At 37.8% G+C, this 21,740-nt stretch overlaps 1 protein-coding gene across 1 annotated transcript; it reads left to right on the top strand.

Moving 5' to 3' along the window:
- The first annotated feature begins 1,009 nt into the window (after nt 1–1,009).
- LOC125243355 (gastrula zinc finger protein XlCGF8.2DB-like) lies at nt 1,010–11,621 on the top strand. The gene is made up of 2 exons (XM_048152959.1): nt 1,010–1,382; nt 10,552–11,621. Exons 1-2 carry the CDS (start codon nt 1,262–1,264, stop codon nt 11,442–11,444), a joined length of 1,014 nt encoding a protein of 337 aa, XP_048008916.1. The 5' UTR covers nt 1,010–1,261; the 3' UTR covers nt 11,445–11,621.
- The last annotated feature ends 10,119 nt before the right edge of the window (nt 11,622–21,740 follow it).

Raw genomic sequence — 21,740 nt, 5'->3', positions numbered from 1 at the left:
TCTAGTTCACCCATTAAAGCATTTGTCCACTTCAACTTTTCTTAAAATAAACAAATTATTTTAACAAGCTAATAAAACATTGTGTGTGATTTATTAATAAACAAATGAGGGCCAGTTAGTATTGTTTTAAAGTTTGACTAAATATTTTTGATGTTAGATTTTATTTAGAAAAGAATGTGCAAATGGCATATTTTATTGGGGAATAAATATTTTAGCAGTAATTTCATGATCATCAAAAGACTTTTACCATTAACTAAAATGTTTTGTTGAGAAAGGGACACATTATCTTTCTGCAAATCTACATTTCATAATCACTATGCACTATGCAAATGTATTTAAAATTGAATTTGTATTTGTGGTTTGCTCGTATATTGCCTGCTTGCAGTTAATTTATAAAAAGTGCTGGAGCTTGACCAATATGCATTTCTAACAGCATAATGTCTCCTTAATACAAAACATATGAAGTTAAATGGAGAATCTCTTGATTTTTATTTTGGAAATTGTGCAGTCTCAAAGGCACTTTATAGTGAACCTTTTAAACATGTTTGTTTGTATCATATTTGTCACTGTTTTAATTTTGATAAAAAGATTATCTGGTAAAACAGATTTCAGTGCACTTCTGTGATTGTAGACAATACAGCGTTTGAACGGGACTTTTATTTTGGAGTGACAAGATGACGTCATAAGACTGCGCCGCGCTCCTGCATCTACTGTGATTCTGCTGAAGAAAGGTTTGTTTTAAAAATTTAATCGGTTTTAATCGATAGAAACAGTTAAATGATTTATAGTTGTGTGTTTTGTTTTAAACAAGCGATGTGAAATGAGTTTATTTACTATTAAATGTAATATTGTGATTCTTTATCTAACTGTAATGAAGGATATTTGTGTGAGTAAAGCTCATATCCACTGATGAGAAACAGTAAACCTGCGTCTCATTTCTCTCTATATATATTTATCATAAATCAGTTTATCATGAACACGAGTTCAGTCTCTGGAGAGTCATGATGGAGAAACTGAACTTTTCAACTCCGAGTCAATTGAATCAAACACTTTGAGAAATGATTCAGTGAATCACGACACGTGCTGCTCAAACAGTGAACATGAACGAGAACAACAAACACTAACAAACTAACTAATCATGTTTTCATCAGTCATAAATGCCTAAATATGAAGTTTATTAATTGCAGCGTTAGTTTTTTGTGTTTTTGTCTAACAAGGTCATTTAAGGCCATTAACTCTGTTAATTATTCTCTTCTTAAAGATGGCGTTTATTAAAGAGGAAACTGAAAACATAAAGATGGAGTTTATTAAAGATGAGACTGAAGACATGAAGATTGAAGAAACATTCAGAGTGAAACATGAAGATACTGAGGAACAAACAGGTTGGTTTTATTCTCAAATTTGATCATTATTAAAATGTGCAGAAGTATAAACTTACAGAGAGCTAGAGTAAGCATTATTAACTCATTACTCTAGTGAGTACATGTAGTAATGTGTACATCACTTTAAAATTCAGTGTTTCCATTAAATGTGATCCTGGACCACAAAACCAGTCATAAGTTAGCAATAGCCAACAATACACTGTATGGGTCAAAATGATAAATTGTTCTTTTATGCCAAAAAGCATTAGGATATTAAGTAAAGATCATGTTTCATGAAGATATTTTGTACATTTTCTACCATAAATATATAAATGTATTTTTGTAAGAAATATATGCTAAGGACTCCTGTTTGCGTGTCTCTTTTTAAAAGCCAATAGTAACTGAAACCAAGTAGATAACACAATAATTCTTTTTGCATACAAAATCAGAGACTTTACACGTTCAGATCAAGCCTCCAATGTGCTCCTGTTGCGTTATTTTCACCCTCTGCACAAATTAGTTGAGTTTACAACAAAAACAGCGCACAGGCGCTAACTGTAGGTGCTAAACAAACAGGCTCACTTGCTTCCAAATGCTGTAACTTTTGCTTACTTCGTGCTATCACCACAAAATTTGATCCAGATCCAAATAATTTTCCTCCTTTCTTATTTCTTTCATTAATTATTGCATGTCAAATAAAAAAGGATATGTAAAATTATAAGAAATATATTTGATTTGAATTTTATCAGGAGTTTCTCAGCGTGAGAATATCCCATTGTAATGTAATTTATATATATATATTTAAAAAGTAAAAAGTGTTCTATCAAACGATACCTACCTTTTGACTCTCCTTGCTATAGTTTGAGTTATGAGTCTTTACTTTTGTGTTAGTCACTCAGAAAAAACAACTCTAAAAATGCCTTCAGGTATATATTTAGATTTATTTGCAAACTCAGATTTCAGGTTTTCAAATGATTGTATCATATCCTAACAAACCATACATCACTAGAAAGCTTATTTATTCAACTTTAAGATGATGTATAAATCTCAATTTCAAAAAAGTGACCCTTATGACTGGTCTTGTGGTCCAGGGTCTGATAGAACAATTGATTGCATTTATGAACTTTTAGTGAACCAAGTGAACGCACAGAGTAACGTTATAACATAAGCCATTTTAATGAATTGTTTGAATGAATGAATAAATGACCCACTCATTAAGACGTTTATTTGCCGCCACCTACTGGTGGTTTAGTTTCATTTTTAAAAGTATAATTTTCCCCCAAAAATTTCATATTTGTATTTTCAAAAAATATTTAAAACAGTCCTATAACATTAATACAGTTATAATCAATCAAAAATATGCATATTTAAATACATCAAAGCTGCAGTATTCTGAAAGGATATTACTTCAGAACTAGGGCTGGGGGATATATCGCATGTGATTGCGATGTGACGCACATTTCGTCAGTAAAGCCGGTTCCCTGATTACCGCTAAATCGCCATCACCTCCTCAAATGGAGCGGCATTTAATAGACAGAGCTGTAGTTCACTGACAAGCCACGCAATATCGCGTTCATATCGCAGATGAATCGCCTTCGATATTGAACGCGATATTGCGTGGCCTGTCAGTGATCTACGGCTCTGTCTATTAAATGCCGCTCCATTTGAAAGCAGGTGATGGCGATTTAGCGGTAATCAGGGAACCGGCTTTACTGACAAAATGCGCGTGACAATCACATGCGATATATCCTCCAGCCCTATTCAGAACACATTTATATTTCCACCAAAAAAATACTATAAAATACAAATGACCTATGTATGTGTGTCTACATGACAAGGCTTAATATCGAGCCCTGCGTGTAGTCTTAATGGGCCGCGTTTCAGTCACCATTTCATATTGTCTGACAACAACAAAAAAAAAAAAAATAGATGAACAATTTTATTGGGTAATTGGCTGTATTAAAATATATTATGTGAGCAAACATAGAAGCAAACAAATATAAAGGGCTGACACTTGGCAGATTGCTAATACAACGACATGATGAATTTTCTAATTGCTGTAAGTCGTCATCTATCAACATTTAGTGACATATATATTTGTAATATATATATATATATATATATATATATATATATATATATATATATATATATATATATATATATATATATATATATTGGCATTAAAAAATTGGCATTAAAAAGCATTAAATTAGATTTGATGAAACCTGTACAAATCTTGCAAAATTAGTAAGTAAAGTTTATTTATATAGCATTTATCACAGACGAGGAGGGTCACAAAATGCTTTACAATAAAAATAACAAGATAAACAAAAATAAATATACTCTACAGTATCATCAGTACTAACAGTTAAATTGAGTAGTTAATTAAAAGCTTGTCCAAAAAGATGCGTCTTTAGATGTTTTTTTGCAAGACTCCACCGAACCAATAGTTCAACTTGAAAGGAAGAGAGTTCCAGAGTCTTGGAGCCACTGCACAGAAAGCATGGTCACCTCTTGTCTTAAGACATGTTCTGGGGATAGTTAAAATAACCTGCCTAATCTTAGGGGTAATGTTGTCTGGGGCAATAATCAACACCTCAGTTTTATCTGTATTAAGTTGCAGAAAATTGTCTGCCATCCAATTGTTAATGGAGACTAAACAATTCTGCAAAAGAGACAGTTTGTCTAGTCTATCAGGACTAAAAGACATATATAATTTAATGTCATCAGCATAAAAATAAGGTATTATTTTGAAACTACAAATTATCTTGACAAGAAGAAGCATATACAGGTTAAAAAGCATGGGTCCGAGCACAGAACCTTGTGGCACACCAGAGGAAAAAGAAACAGATTTTGACATGAAAGAACCTATGGTTATAGAAAAACTCCTGTCAGAAAGATAAGAAGAAAACCAGTCCAGAGCTGACCCAGAGATGCCCACCAGAGAGTTCAGTCTACCAATCAGAGTGCAGTGGTCAACAGTGTCAAACGCTGTGCTAAGATCTAGCAAGACCAGCACAGAACATTCACCAGAATCAGCAGACATCAAAATATCATTTGAAACCCTAAAGGCCTTTGCACACTGAGTCCGAAATTTTCATGCGAAACTTTCGCACGTTAAAAAATAAATTCAACCTCAAGATATGTCACTCACGTTTGCACACTGCCTTCGAAACTTTCGTCCATCAAAAATATTCGGATCAGGTTTGATTTTCTGCGTTTTTCGCATCCGTGGCACGCATTTTGAGAGACGTTTTGACAATTCAGAGCCACTGTACGCAAAAATCCAGAATGCCATCTGACAAGTTGATCCACGTCTTCTACAGCACAAAACAGCAACATTTAATGACAAACAACGTGCGGAATACAAAGATACAGAATATAAAGACAGATTGTGCTAGTAGTAAAGCATCAAACTGAGCCACTGACATCCTGAAGTAAACTCTGAAACGCTCTGGGTAATCCCGCAGCTCCTTGATGAGGTGAACTCTCCTTTCTCTCTATGCAATCTCAGAATTGAATGGACCCAATATTTCCTCTTTCTTTTTCTCTTTTTAAGAAGAGAGGAGACAACTAAATCGTGCTCACTGCTTGAAGACTTTTTGTTTTGTGATTTTTTTTCGCAACGCATTAATTTTTACGCATCGGACTCCGTGTGCAAGGTCTCTGTGCGTGACGATTTTTTAGGATTACGAATATGAAAAAACGCATGCGAAAATTTCGTACTCAGTGTGCAAAGGCCTTAAGGAGGGCCGTTCCCATTGAATGGTTTTTACGGAAGCCAGACTGAAATTTATCACAGATATTATGGGCCTCCAGAACATTATTTAACTGCATTGCCACAAGTTTTTCTATGATTTTAGAGATAAAAGGAAGTTTCAAAATAGGACTATAATTGTTAAATGATGTAGCGTCAAGATTGCTCTTTTTCAAGAGAGGCTGAACAACAGCATGTTTTAAACAACTAGAAACCTGGCCTAGTCTAAGAGATAAGTTTATAATTGAAACCAAACATGGGCCAATAAATGTTATGGATTTCATTAACAGAGATGTAGATAAAATATCCACAGGGCTCTGGGAAGGCTTCATCACTAAACTAATAATGTCATTCAAGGAAATGGGATAAAATGAGTCCAAAATTGAGTGTCTTTGTTCCGTAAATATAATGTTTGGTTATATAAGGTTTGCTGATGGTGCAATGACTGTCCTAACAGCCATAACCTTGTCCACAAAATGAGACAAAAAATTATTGCAATCATCACTAGAAAACACAGAAACAAGAGATGTAGCAGGAGAAACAATATTGTTAATAGTCTCAAAAAAAGTTTTAGGATTCCTTATGCAGACAGATATCAGTTAAGTAAAATAAGAATGTTATACAATTTTATTTTATAAAAATAAAAGGTATAACAGCTTCTCTTGCCTTATGCACCATTTTCCTCCTCCATTTTCTCTCAAATAAGCAAGGAGAAAACACCTTTGGCAATAGAAATAATTGTAAATAAGCATAAGCCCTGTATGGTCCGCCATTCTGGTTTGTTTACACTCAGGCAGTTTGGCGTGACTTGCCTTGAACACTACAAAGTTGTGAGTCATGGTTTGAAGTTGTGACTTAAGGGCTCAAAAACCTGCCTGGAACGCAGCAGAACTCTGCAGGAAATGTAGATCCAAAACCACTGGAAGGCAAGCCTGCAACCTTTAGCCAAGAAAACATAACTGCTAATGCTAACGCTTCGCCCCCTCTGTTTTTTGAATGGATGTCAATGGATATATCTTCTATTACTTATTGAATAGTAAAGCACTTTTCTTGAGTATATTTAGGTTTATATTGGGTCCGGTTCTCACCTTAGTAATGAACAGGAATTGTAGTTGGCAAATTCCACCATCAATGTCAACAATCTTCTAACAAGCTGATGATCTTAACCAGATTTGAAAAATAAAGCATACATACAAAATGTGCAGTGCTGGGTCCCTTTGGACCAGATTTGAAAACCACTGGTGTATTGAGTATACAGGTGCTGGTCATATAATTAGAATATCATCAAAAAGTTGATTTATTTCACTAATTCCATTCAAAAAGTGAAACTTGTATATTATATTAATTCATTACACACAGACTGATATATTTCAAATGTTTATTTCTTTTAATTTTGATGATTATAACTGACAACTAAGGAAAATCCCAAATTCAGTATCTCAGAAAATTAGAATATTGTGAAAAGGTTCAATATTGAAGACACCTGGTGCCACACTCTAATCAGCTAATTAACTCAAAACACCTGCAAAGGCCTTTAAATGGTCTCTCAGTCTAGTTCTGTAGGCTACACAATCATGGGGAAGACTGCTGACTTGACAGTTGTCCAAAAGACAACCATTGACACCTTGCACAAGGAGGGCAAGACACAAAAGGTCATTGCAAAAGAGGCTGGCTGTGTCAGAGCTCTGTGTCCAAGCACATTAATAGAGAGGCGAAGGGAAGGAAAAGATGTGGTAGAAAAAAGTGTACAAGCAATAGGGATAACCGCACCCTGGAGAGGATTGTGAAACAAAACCCATTCAAAACTGTGGGGGAGATTCACAAAGAGTGGACTGCAGCTGGAGTCAGTGCTTCAAGAACCACTACGCACAGACGTATGCAAGACATGGGTTTCAGATGTCGCATTCCTTGTGTCAAGCCACTCTTGAACAACAGACAGCGTCAGAAGCGTCTCGCCTGGGCTAAAGACAAAAAGGACTGTACTGCTGCTGAGTGGTCCAAAGTTATGTTCTCTGATGAAAGTAAATTTTGCATTTCCTTTGGAAAACAGGGTCCCAGAGTCTGGAGGAAGAGAGGAGAGGCACACAGTCCACGTTGCTTGAGGTCTTGTGTAAAATTTCCACAGTCAGTAATGGTTTGGGGTGCCATGTCATCTGCTGGTGTTGGTCCACTGTGTTTTCTGAGGTCCAAGGTCAACGCACCCATATACCAGGACGTTTTAGAGCACTTCATGGTTCCTGCTGCTGACCAACTTTATGGAGATGCAGATTTCATTTTCCAACAGGACTTGGCATCTGCACACAGTGCCAAAGCTACCAGTACCTGGTTTAAGGACCATGGTATCCCTGTTTTTAATTGGCCAGCAAACTCGCCTGACCTTAACCCCATAGAAAATATATGGGGTATTGTGAAGAAGAAGATGCAATATGCCAGACCCAACAATGCAGAAGAGCTGAAGGCCACTATCAGAGCAACCTGGGCTCTCATAACACCTGAGCAGTGCCACAGACTGATCGACTCCATGCCACGCCACATTGCTGCAGTAATTCAGGCAAAAGGAGCCCCAACTAAGTATTGAGTGCTGTACATGCTCATACTTTTCATGTTCATACTTCTCAGTTGGCCAAGATTTCTAAAAATTCTTTCTTTGTATTGGTCTTCAGTAATATTCTAATTTTCTGAGATACTGAATTTGGGATTTTCCTTAGTTGTCAGTTATAATCATCAAAATTAAAAGAAATAAACATTTGAAATATATCAGTCTGTGTGTAATGAATGAATATAATATACAAGTTTCACATTTTGAATGGAATTAATTAAATAAATCAACTTTTTGATGATATTCTAATTATATGACCAGCACCTGTAAGATCTATAGATGGGATGGGCAACTCTGGTCCTGGAGGGACACTATTCTGCAGAGTTTAGCTCCATCCCTGATCAAACACACCAGCAAAATTGAACCCAACCCCATTATTTAATCGTAAAGGCTGATTTATGCTTCTGCACCGTAGGCTATGCATCTGTTTTCATTTATACTTCTGCGTCGGTGTCTGTGTTGACAAGGATGCAGACCACTAGTAGGCAGTGTCCGCGGTCATGTTGAGCATCAAAGCCAAAGAAGCAGCAGCTTGTCATGTACTTTGTCAGAGAAGCTTACAAATAGAGGCAGCAGAGAAGCAGCAAATAGGTAACAACTTTTGTTGCAGTTTGACTGCATGTGTCCCCTGAAACAGAGTGTCTTATCATTCCTATGGAAGTTGAAAACACTCACTCTTCTCCTATTGCCCTGCACCAGTTTTTTGACCCGAGGGAGAGGTTCTAACAGACCAATCATAGCGCTTGCGGTCCGCGTAGAATTGACGCGTTGTTACATTTTCGAAGAGGTGCACGTCAGGCTACATCGTAAGCTACGTGTGGCACTCACAACCTACGCCGTACCTATGGCGTACACACAACGCTGAAGTATAAATCAGCCTCAAGTCTTTAGGAATGCTTGAAAATTACAGGCAGGTGTATTTGATTAAGGATGAAACTTAAGGGTGTTTTCACACCTATGGATCGTTTGTTTTGTTCCAAAACAGGGACTAAATTTGTTACAATGTTGCATTTTCTTCGTGGTTTGGTTTGCTTTCACATGGCAACATTTCAAAGCGTACCAAAATGCGTTTAGGCAAGTCACATGCGAGTACAACTGTCCGCTTATTGGTCAGAGTTTTTTCTGCATCATCCATCAAAATAATGATTGACAAGTTCGCTCCATGAGCTTATTGTGGCTTTATTTGTAAAGTCGAGACACACGCAAACACTATATGAATGTAGCCGTCTTTCCCGCTGTTAAATTATATACTACATTCATATCAATGCTGCGGCAAATTCAAACGCGCGCTTTCTCTCTCTCTGCCTCTGGATTTCCCTGCACTGTAGGCGACCTGTTGTCATTCTGTCGATAGAGACCATATGAATTTTATAATGAAGCAGAGCGGGAATCGAGGCTTCATCGGGACAGCATTCTCGCACGGAGACGTAAAATTACACAACAGAGGCGCTCGTTGGTTTTCAACTATGGTAAATAATGTGCTCACTCCCAGAATTAGGCTTTTTATATCACATTTCCCGTTATGAATTATGATATTGTTTGGTTCGTTGGACCGTTAACTGGGTCTGATTGCTTTCTCATCTCACTGCTCCAGAGTTCATTTGGAAGTGTACCGAGACCACCTCTTCAAGCAGGTCACGGTACGCTTGTTTGTTTGGCTTTTGGTGCGCACCTGAGTGTGATTGCTGCTTTCACACCTGCCCAAACGAACCGCACCAAAGGGGGAAACGAACTCTAGTGTGATTCAACCGAACTAAATGCGGCAGGTGTGAAAGCACCCTAACTCTGCAAAAGAGTGGTCCTCCAGTACCAAAGCTGCCCATCCCTGATAGGATAGGATAGGGTATAGATCAGTGGTCTCAATCTGCCGGCCCGCAGGCCACTTACGGCCCCCACTGCCTGCAACTTAAAAATAAAACATAATCCAGCCCGCTAAATTATTATTAAGGGGCCATTCACATATTGCATCACATAAGTGGCCGTGCCGCCTTCTCCTTTCTCCGCTTTCTCCTTCTTTCCAAAGCGTTTTCGCTCCCGTGGCGTTTGTCGTTGCTATGCAACCATTAGCTGCGCTCTCCATGATGACTAGGAAGTTTCAGCAAAAGAAAAATAGTTTTCTACTCCTTGCATTAGCTCTACTAGTATTAGAAATATTTATATGGAGATAAGAAATAAAATCCTGCTCTGCACCTGGAAAAACAAGCACACCACATCGCAGGTGCTTCGCGACTGCGACGATTCTTTTATGAGCGTGATTACCTAAATTATAGTAAAAGCACCCGCGCAAGTCGCGAATGTTGATTTAAACCACCGAAACTTGTCCGATGCTACCAATAACTGTTACAGATGCTCAAACGGCATCTAGGGCAAATGTGGCTCAGCTGTGTGAGCAGAAGTGCTGCAGGTGTCTGGCAAGAAATGCAATAGTGTACAAATGTATTCCGGGATTACATTTGTTAAGTACAGTATTGTTCAGTGCAAGATTTTGATGTTAATTAAGCTAAAATAAAGTAAGGGAAAATATTTGCAACTGTTAAAACCTAATACTGTATGTAACAATGATAGTGCTGTTTACATTTTTTAAGTATGGCAAAAATATTTTAGTAATGAAATTTGAAGTAAATGAGAAATAATGCAAAGGAAAGTAGTTTTTCAGAAATTTTGCGCTTCCTTGTGCTTGAATGTTAAAATGGCCCTCCTAAAATGGCAGGTGTCAATCACAGCAACGGCCCTCAGCCAATTAAAGATTGAAACCCCTGGTATAGATCATACATGTTGTTGGTTTTGATGCTTTAAATGTCTAAATTGTTTTATGTCTATTTTTGTCCTAGACCTAATGGCACTGAAAGAAGCGAGTCATGAACTTAATGAAAAAGAAGAGAAAAAACATAATTTCATGACTGAAGAAAGATCAAAACAGTGTTCCTCACAAAAAGGAGCTCAAAAGACAGAAACTAAAATTTATTTCACATGCCAACAGTGTGGAAAGAGTTTTAATCAACATAGAAACCTTCAAGTCCACTTGAGAGTTCACACTAGAGAGAGTCTCTTCACTTGCCAACAGTGTGGAAAGAGTTTCATACGTAAACACATGCTTAAAGTCCACATGCGAATTCATACTGGAGAAAAGCCTTTCACCTGCCAACAGTGTGGAAAGAGTTATACACAAAAAGGAAACCTTACAGACCACGTGAGAATTCACACTGGAGAAAAGCCTTACACCTGCCAACAGTGTGGAAAGAGTTTCAGTCGAAAAGATAAACTTGAAACCCACATGAGAATTCACACTGGAGAAAAGCCATACACCTGCCAAGAGTGTGGACAGAGTTTCATTGAGAAAGGAAAACTTACAGCCCACATGAGTGTTCACACTGGAGAGAAACCCTTCACTTGTCAACATTGTGGAAAGAGTTTCAGTCAAAAAGGAAACCTTATATCCCACATGAGTGTTCACACTGGAGAGAAACCCTTCACCTGCCAACAATGTGGAAAGAGTTTCAGTCTTAAAGGAAACCTTATATCCCACATGCGTGTTCACACTGGAGAGAAACCCTTCACCTGCCAACAATGTGGAAAGAGTTTCAGTCATAAAGGAAACCTTATATACCACATGAGAACTCACACTGGAGAGAACCCATTCACCTGTCAACAGTGTGGAAAGAGTTTCAGTAGAAAAGGACACCTTAAAGACCACATGAGAACTCACACTGGAGAAAAGCCTTAAGGCTGTGTGTCCACCAAAGCGTTTTTTCCAGTGCCGCGGTTTTTAAACGGCAGGAGCGTAACGAGGCGCTGAGCGTCTTTTTCACGCTCAAGCGCTGAGAGCTCGGCGTTTTTTACTGGTCGCCTCGAGTTGAAGAATGTTCAACTTTGAGTAAAATGCTGCGCTCATCACTGTCACTTTTTAGCCAGACGTCCAATCAGAGTGGAGGAGGGGCGGGACAAATACAACACCGACCAACTGTCTTGCTGTACAACAACATCAACAAGCAGAGAACAGAACAAAATGGATGAGAATTTAATATTGCTGGTCTCCGAACATACATAGCAAGTAATTCCACATTGTCAAAATTTTTAGTCTGAAACAAATTACCTGCAAAATCAGTTATAAGTAACAGTGCCGCGGATATTCCGTATCATAGCAACAAAAGGTCTCAACGGAAAAAAACGCTGCACTGCAGAAGCGCTCTCAAGTGCTCACAGATAGGCATTTTAAGCAGAGCGCCTAGCATTTTCAGCTGGCTAAAAACGCTTTGGTGGACACACGGCCTAAGCCTTGTTTACGCTGCACGCGTGTGTGACGTGTTACGGCTGCGACGCGGCTACTGAAGCTGATACATGGCCACTCTAGTCAATGCTCGTGTTGCGCAGATCAAATACAAAATAAAGTCCGGATTTAACTCCCGCTCTTATTTGTTTGTTCTTGTTATCCATAACTGGACTTTTTTAGTGTATTAACTTTGTCTGTAGGCTACAGCAAAGTAAAGTATGGGATATCAATAAACACAATCAAATATATACAGCGGGGAAAATAAGTATTTGACACATCAGCATTTTTATCAGTAAGGGGATTTCTAAGTGGGCTATTGACACAAAATTTCCACCAGATGTAGCCATCAAGCCAAATATTGAATTCATACAGAGAAATCAGAACATGTAAGTATACAAGTTGAGTCATAATAAATAAAGTGAAATGACACAGGGAATAAGTATTGAACCCATGAAGATAACAAGGTACAAAATGGCATAGAAAGCCAGGATATCACCTGAAATCTGTCAGTATTGAGTGAGAAACCCTGCCCCCTATCAGTACTAATTGATATCAGCTGCTTTAGTCCTAATTGATGGCCTTTAAAGGCTTCTCATTACCCAGGAGGCACACAGGAAAGACGTCATGATGGGTAAAAGCAAACAACTCTCTCAAAATCTTCGTAATCTTATCATTGAAAGGCATTTTGATGGGAATGGTTATAGGCGCATTTCCAGAATGCTGAATGTTCCTGTGAGCACTGTGGAGGCCATTATCCGGAAATGGAAAGAGCATCAGTTCACCATAAACTGGCCACGATCAGGTGCTCCACGTAAGATCCCTGTCCGAGGAGTCCAAAGAATAATCAGGAGAGTTCTGCAAGAGCTAAGAACAACTCGGGCAGAACTTCAGGAAGACCTTGCATCAGCAGGTACTGTTGTTTCAAAGAAAACTATAAGCAGTGCACTGAACCGCCATGGCATACATGCACGCTCACCACGTTCTGATTTCTTTGTATGAATTCAATATTTGGCTTGATGGCTACATCTGGTGGAAATTTTGTGTCAATAGCCCACTTAGAAATCTCCTTACTGATAAAAATGCTGATGTGTCAAATACTTATTTAATACTTATAAAACATGAAAAATCCTTAGTGGGGACATGAATATTCACACTGGAGAGAAGCCTTTTACGATCATTGTAAGAGTTTGTGAAAGAGTTTCACACATAAATGAAACGCTTTATCACCACATGAAAATTCATACTGGAGAGAAGCAATACACATGTGATCAGTGTGGAAAGAGTTTCAGATTTATAGGCACTGGTGTCAAAAGTATTCACATTCAATACTCAAGTAGAAGTATAGATACTAGGGTTTAAAATACTTCTGTAGAAGTTGAAGTATCAACTCAAGCTTTTTACTCAAGTAAAAGTGTAAAAGTACTGGTTTCAAAACTACTTAAAGTATAAAAGTAAAAGTAATGTAAGGAAAAAAATGCCATTAAGGACAAAAGCTTAGGCCGCGCTACAGGGGTCTATTGTGCACTCCACCTCCTCAAAATGTCATCAATAACATTTTTTGGAATGTAAATGTACATCCAAGCTTAACTGCAGGAATCTGTGAGGGCAACGGAAAGAAAAATGCGGGTAGTTTTGGTGTACCCAGGGCAGGCTTAGTAACAATCAGGGCTTGACATTAACACCCGCCAACCCGCCAAATGCGGGTAGATTTCAGCTGTTTCAGTTCACACCGCACCGACAAACACCAACAAACTCGTCTGTTGGAGTTTGTTGGATAGGTGTGATAACCCTGTTGGCGAAGGTTGGAGTCTGTTTTTACCAGACTGAACATGTTTAATCTGCATTTGTTTGGTCGTCTGAGCATCCAAAAAACGGCAACAATCATGGCCGCCATATGAAGGGTCGTTCCAAACCGAAGTGTTCAAAACTGGCCACTTTAAAGGGCCCTTCGGAATGAAGGATTTCGAAGGGTACAACTGATGGACACTTTGGGCCCCCATGATCCTTTGCACAGGGAAGTTGTTTGTCATCACAGAATGGGTACAGGAGGCTCGGAGTTCGATTTTACCTATAAATGAATGTATAGTATTTTTCTATTGGCTACTACTGTAATATTTATACGAGTTAGATTTAGTACATTATTATGGTCAAAACGACACTGTACTTCAAAAAAATACTTTACAGCTTTATCAGTCCATTCAAATGTTTCAAATACATAGACACAATATACATTATGGTGCGATAAACCATAAATAAATAAATATATAGGCCTAAACTAACGTTAAACAAAGGGCGCAGCTTGCGCTATCTATCCCCCTTGACTGTCTCGTTAAGATGACGCAGAAGTGCGTTTTAAAAAAGGAGTATTTTTGACCCCTACACCCTTCATCCCTTCGAAGCTCTCCCTCCGGAGGGTAAACCCTTTGAAGGGATTAGGGCACAGGGACGGGCGGATCTACCGGGGTGGCAAGGGGTGGCAACTGCCACCCTAAGAAAAAACTTTGCCACCCCATCTGCCACCCCAAAATTATCAAAGAATAAAATATAAATGTTAGCAGTGTTTCAAGTACTACTGCTTTTCAGCAGCGGCGCTTCAATGTGATGACATAAAAAAGACAGCGTATTGCAAAATAATGGCAAGAAAAACCCACGTCTTTCAATAAGCTGCATGACGGTTGCACGCGCACGCAGCGCGCCCAGTGTAGTCAGCTTCATTAACAAATGACTCTTATGAACTGGTTCTTTGGGAGTCAAAAACACAGCGCAGCCAAGTTCACTTACGAATTGTTTTCCATTTGTTCGTGAATCGGAAAATTACTGCTTCTCAGCTAACTCAGAAGTCCTCGAATTTTCGTAATTTTTGCGAGCTGATCCACCGACTGCCCACTCCACTTTCATCATGGATAAAGGTCTTTTTGCCATCCAACGAAACGGTAACATGAAATCAATAAGAAGATCCCGATCACAGAAACTAGTTAGGTAAGAATCTAAACGTATTTTAGCTTTTCTCGATTGCTAACACATTATAAGTGATTCAGTCGGCCCAGTTTCCCAAACCATTCGCTCAGTTCTCAAAACAAAGACACATTTCTCAAAACGTTTAACAATGACTACATTAGGTATAGCAAAACTGATGACACACTAGTCAAAATCTGAGAGAGAGCTGAATGAATAATTTACAGGGGTTTTAAACTTACACACCAGTACTTTAGATGAGGGAAATGTCACTATGTACAGTAAACTGTAGCACGCTGTACACCCTCAAACTTGTGATTGTCAACTTTCTCTGTAGCCATTTGTTATACTGTATTTTGCAGAAATGAGAAATGACTGTCTTGTGTCAGAAGACCAATACACTGATACAGTACCTTATATACTGTAATAAAATTTGGCCAAATGTGCAGAGGATGCTGAATTTAGTTTTACTGTAATTGACAGGATACTGTATTGTGGTGCATACCAAGTTCATACATATCTACTGCCAGATCAATTTACCATAGTAAAATGAAAAAAAAGAAAGAAAAAAAAATCATTGCTGTATTTTACTGTATCTGTAAATTTATTTTTGTATAGTGTAGTAGACAGTGAGATGCAAAATAATTCCTGAATCCCAGTAAGCGGTATTTTTGTTACAGTGTTATATGAATTGATCTCACTAGTGTTCACTGGGCAGTGCAGTAGTCTGTGTATTTGTTAAGTTTTGTGTGTCATCTGAGGCCAAAGTTTGATTTGTCAGACAAGAATAAACATTTTAACATAAGTTAATTTAAAACATTTTATTTTGACCTGGAAGTTTGAGGTTTGTACAAGTTGGTGCATAGTTTTGAGATTGTGTTTATAGTTGTAAGAAAATGTTGAATTGTTTCATTTCAACTAGATTTTTTAATGAAAGACAAATTTATGCTGGCTTGTCATAAAGCCAACTTAAAGTCTTATTTAAAAAACAGAAATAGTTTGGTCATTTAGGCCAGAATATAGATGTTCTGGGTGATTGCTAAAGTGTTGCTAGGTGGTTGCTAGGAGATTCTGGGTGGTTGCTAGGCTCTTGCTGCAATTGCTGGGGTGTTGCTAGAGTATGTAGTTGATAGGCTGTTCTGGGTGAACACACACAGACATTCCCACCTCTGTTAATAACAGAAACTCAATGTTTGTGAACACAATTGTGTATGTCAGGCCATAAATCTCCAAAAACTAACGCAGGTTTACCTTCAGTTTCGTTTTAAATTAATTCGTTTAGGCATGTTTAGCTACATGGTTGTATATGACTATGGGTCATATAAATAAAAAGGGTCGCGCTAAAAAAAAAAAAAAAAAAAAAAAAAAAAGATTAAAAACCGGTGTATACGCTAATTAATTCAAACGTCTCTCTACCGAACTACCTAGCATAATTTGCAGAGGACGAAGAGAAAACAGCCGTTTGATAGCCTAAAAGAGCCAGTAGTAGAGAAATAATAACTTTTAATAAATAATCTTTTTTGAGTAACGACCCCCAACACTGTCGTCCTTGCTGGAGTGTGACCTGATTTGTGTCATGTGCAGGTGTGATGGATCGCGTACAAACCAATAGGGTGTCAGAATGGTATAGCCTATGTTTATTCTCATCCAACCACAATCAAATTCACTCTATCCGGATGGTGCGATTTATCTGGATAGTTGTTTTTTTCAAGCCGGAATGAAAACAAGCTGAAATGAAATAGGAGTAACGAGGCTATTTTTAAAATGTAAGGAGTAGAAAGTACAGATAATTGCGTGAAAATGTAAGGAGTAGAAGTAAAAAGTCGTCTGAAAAATAATTACTCCAGTAAAGTATAGATACCCGAAATTTCTACTTAAGTAAGGTAACGAAGTATTTGTACTTCGTTACTTGACACCTCTGTTTATAGGTTACGTTAAGGGCCACAAGAAAATCCACTGGAAAGGGGAGCTGTTTTAGAAGTCGTCACTGTGGAAAGAGCAGAGGTGTCTTGGCAAAAGGGGAGATTTAAACTTTGTTTATCAGTTTGAAGTGCCTTAACAGGTAGAGCTAGACAGCGGTCCTGTCATGTGAGGAAGATCCATTTAGATCTGCTCTGATGGACAACAACAACAACAAAAAACTCCCGAAGACTTCCTAGCTCTTCCATCCAGATAGCAAAATTCTCTGTTTTTACTGTTATTTCTATTCTTTGTTCTATTTTTTTATTCTTCTTTATGTAAAGCACTTTGAATTACCATTGTGTATGAAATGTGCTATACAAATAAAATTGCCTTGCCTTATCTTGTATTATACTGTTTGTTTACTGACAATATTATATACTTTATTATTGACTAGGGGAGAGTGGGGTGAGATGAGCTCTTGGCAACCATGCCATTTTATTGTCATGTGACCATATATTTTAGAACCACCCATAATTTCTGCCAGACTTTGAAAAGGAAAAGCACATTTGAGAAGTGGAAGTCACTTATTTACTTTTAAAAACTGTTTTTGGCTTGTCAAAGTAAAATTTTAGCATAACAGATGTAATGGCTGTTTCATCAAAGCAAATTTGTCCAGGTCTAAAACTATTTGTGATGCATATTGGTGATTTAGCAATGTATAATCCATGCAAGTGATTTAGATAAATATTATTCTGAATTGGTAAGCTAGCTAGCTTTTCCTAAAATGGCAGCTAAGTGAGCCAAAAGCTATGGGGTAAATTGAGCCAGCGTTTTATCTTACCACACAATAAGGCACTGAATTAAGTTAAACCTGAAGTATAAACTGGTGTCATTTCAATGTAATATTACACAAGTGCACCAAATCCTTCTCTGATACGAACCAGAGGATGTTCAATCATTTATATCTTTCCACCTGTAGTCTCTAATGGCATAACATGGTCGGCAGTGCAGAAAAACTACCATGTCAAGAACCTTTTGACTAAAATGTTTATTATTTTCAGTGACATTTATTCATTCTTATTTAGTTTTTATTTAATTTTACTCAACAAACTCTCTGTTTAGTCTGTTTATGGGAAGGTCACAACTTTGTTCAACATACTGAATAATTAAAGAACTTCATTTAGTTGATTTAATGTTGTTAAATTTAGCTTTAAAAAAGAATTTGTAAAATATTTTTACAAAGAATATTTGTAAAAAATTTGATTGTTAAATTATTTTTTTAAAATAGTTACAATATCTTTAAAATTTCACATGGGTTTGATTCAGATTCAGTTAGATGATCAGTTTACACCCACCAATTGACTCGGCTCAACTTACCCCTAACCTGGATTTTTTTTTTTTTTTAAGAAGCCATATTTTTAGAAGCCTTTGTCATAGATCATAGTATTATGATCATTTAAAATGATAGAAAACATCCTGAAATACTTTCACTGTACTTCTGCCTCATTTCCTCTTATCTTGAGGACCACATAAATAAAACATGGCTCATCTTACCCCACTCTCCCCTATATTATTATACAGCTGGGAAAATAAGTATTTGACACATCAGCATTTTTATCAGTAAGGGGATTTCTAAGTGGGCTATTGACACAAAATTTCCACCAGATGTAGCCATCAAGCCAAATATTGAATTCATACAGAGAAATCAGAACATTTAAGTATACAAGTTGAGTCATAATAAATAAAGTGAAATGACACAGGGAATAAGTATTGAACACACTTTATTTAATACTTTGTAGAAAAGCCTTTGTTGGCGATTACAGCTTCTAGATGCCTCTTGTATGGAGAGAACAATCGTCTGCATTGCTCAGGAGTGATTCTGGCCCATTCTTCCACACAAATGGTTTTTAAATCTTGGGCCTCTTATGAACTTTGATCTTCAGTTCTCTCCATAGATTTTCTATGGGATTTAGGTCAGGTGATTGACTGGGCCATTCAAGACAATCTACTGTCAAAATTACGTCACCGCTGTCACAGGCATTAATATACGAGTGAGAGATACATCGATCACACAGAGTGCGTGCGCGCCCTGATCCTGTCACTCGCCTAAAGGGACCCGGCTTTTTTTTTTCGCGCCACTGCAAAAATGGCTGGTCAAGGGAGTTCCCACACGCCGCCTCAGCAGTGGCAGAGCCAGGATTTTTTCATAGGGGTGGCCAGGCAGGGGCCAGCAACCAGTCCGGGGTGGCACCGAAATATTCATAATTTCAACATAAAAATGAGTCTGACTATAATGTAGCTACTGGACTGTGATTACAACACAACTGAATACAGTTAATTTGTACTTAATTGTAATTAAGATAGTGAATTAGATCATGGAATGCTGAGTGAATTTGACCTTTTTTTTGTTGTTTTGTTGTAATCATTCCTCACTTGCAGGCATATTAATAAAGGGGCTCACACTATAGCTTCAACTTGTTCAGTCAGTTCTGGTTCTCAAAACCCCCAATAGCTTGTTCTACATTGTTGCATCTCCATTGATGAGACATGCAGATAACTACATACTGTAGTTCAAAGATTATTCAACCTTCATTGAATTTTATGTATAATCAATGAACCTTAACAATTCTGAGTTTGTCTGTTTCAAAAAGTAACCAAAAAAAGTAAACACTAAATGTTTAACTTTCTATATTGTCAAAATAAATAATTGCAACAGTTCTATCATACCTAAATTAAACTCAGTACAAAGAAAAAAAAAAGTGTTCTCTTTTGAATTCCCATTTGCTGACAAGGAAGCAGAAATCAACAGCACATAAATGCCAGAATGTAAAATTAATTATGCATTTAAATGTGATATTTTTGTTTGTACTTTATAAATTAACAAAATTAGCATCTTCTATTACAAATGCACAGTTTTCACATTTATTTATGCATTAAAAAATTACATATCAGCTTGTGCCTTATATTGTGATCTCACATAGGCAGAATATTTTAGTCCAGAGACATGTGACGCATATATATCTCAAATAGGCCTACATACATGCATGCACAGTTTTAACACAGCTTTAATCGCCTTTTTGGTTATTTCGTGACTTAATAGATGACAGAACTACGACGTTGCATGCTCGTAGTTTCCTTTGCGCTTTATTTATAGTGAGTAATATACAGCGCATCATATTTGTGCGTGATTGAAAAGTGCGCCGTCTTGCAACCCACCAGTTGAGAAACATTTACATAAGCTATAATGTTATTGTTCGCTGTTCACTGCTGTTCTGCTGAAGCTCATTCCGCACCTGTATCATTTCCGCGCGCGTTTGACTTGCGCCTGGCGCTGAGGCGAAGGTGGAGTGCGCGTCTGAAAAGTCTCCCGTTTTTTGTGGTCTTAAAGAGACGGTTCTGCGTTTAAATAAACGCAATTCTTGTCATCAAAAAAAAGTAGACAGAAACAGCAGTTGTGAGCGGGGTGGCCAAAGGGGTGGCCAAGCTTAGGCCAAGGATGGCCACGGCCACCCCTGGCCACCCCCTGCGCCTCAGGTAAGTTATTTTGATCTTCCCTCATTGAAACATTGTTTGTCATTAAACATGTTAGTTTACTGGACTCAGTAATGTCCGCTGTCGCTGTATTTTTCAGATATATTGATATATATAGTCATATTTAACGATAGTGTGTCGTGAATTCCGTCACGGTCATAACAAGTGTAACGTTAGGCTAGTGCCCAGCTAACAAAATTACGTAACTGTTACGTAATTTGGTGACCAAACATTCGTCGTGGCGACGTAACTAGTTACGTCGTGGCAACCGGAAAAGTGAAAGATGCCTACACGTCGCCACAACGTAACTTTGTGACGTTGCCAGTAAGTAACTGCGACGTCGTGGCAACCTTATGGCGACCTCGTGGATCTATAATCGTGTGTTGGTAACCAGTTCGTTATTTTAATTATTTAATCATACTATGGGCTGACGTCCCTAATTTAACTTGTCCTCATTTGCCCAAAACTCTTTTAGAGGCATTTTCAAAGACATGAAAGACTCGAATTTGATTAATTCAGTTTGTTTATATATCAGATAAAGCATATAACAAAAACTGTAAACAGGTATATAAACATGTAAATGAACAAAGTTTTATTTTTCATTGAACTGATCACTCCACCACATCTACTCCTCTGTCGTCTCCTCCTCCACGTGTCCCTAAAACAAGAAAAATGAAAAAGAAAGAACAGGTGAGTGTTTTCACATTTTAACATTAAAATACACAAGGCAATTATCACTGAAAGAAGCAGCAATTTCTATTCATAGTTCATAGATGTTTGATGGAGAAATTCTCTTTTCATGACAGTTTTTCACGTGTTCGTGCACGTGTTATGGGCCATTTGTAATCGTAAGGATTTTATTTTATTGATACACTGCTTCTGTTTGGCTTTGCTGCACGATAAATCGCATGTGATTGTCATGCGCATCTTGTCAGTAAAAACGGTTCCGTGATTAAATCTCCATCACCACTTTTATCCATTTACATCCGTTTTACCCATGTACATGCACTTGTTTTTTGTTGTTGTTGTTTTCCCACTGTATACCCTGTTCTATTTCTTCTATTACTGTTGTGAGATGTATATATTTGTATGTACATACCCAACAAACATGAGACGTCCGCACGACGTGCTGGTCACGTCTATATTGCGTCGGTCGGTCCAGGACCATATCTGTACGTCTACGCGACGTGCAAATCCGGCGCGGTATCCGGACGTCTTACTATGACGTCTCTCGGACGTAGATATGAAGTTCAATATTTACGTCCCGCTTGGAGGTTGTTTGGACGTCCGTGGACGTGACTGGTAAAGAAAACTGATAACGTTGCGACACACCCAAATATTAATATATTTAAGTGAAATTAA

This window comes from Megalobrama amblycephala, linkage group LG1, assembly GCF_018812025.1.
Source record: "Megalobrama amblycephala isolate DHTTF-2021 linkage group LG1, ASM1881202v1, whole genome shotgun sequence".
In the NCBI taxonomy this organism is placed as follows: domain Eukaryota; kingdom Metazoa; phylum Chordata; class Actinopteri; order Cypriniformes; family Xenocyprididae; genus Megalobrama; species Megalobrama amblycephala.
This window is presented reverse-complemented; position numbering and strand designations above follow the sequence as displayed.

Bases quoted from the DNA above. Each gene is read 5' to 3' on its own strand.
- LOC125243355 (XM_048152959.1), top strand. From the start codon at position 1,262: ATGGCGTTTATTAAAGAGGAAACTGAAAACATAAAGATGGAGTTTATT. The intron at 1,383-10,551 runs GTTGGTTTTATT...TTTTTGTCCTAG, and splicing joins AGATACTGAGGAACAAACAG to ACCTAATGGCACTGAAAGAA.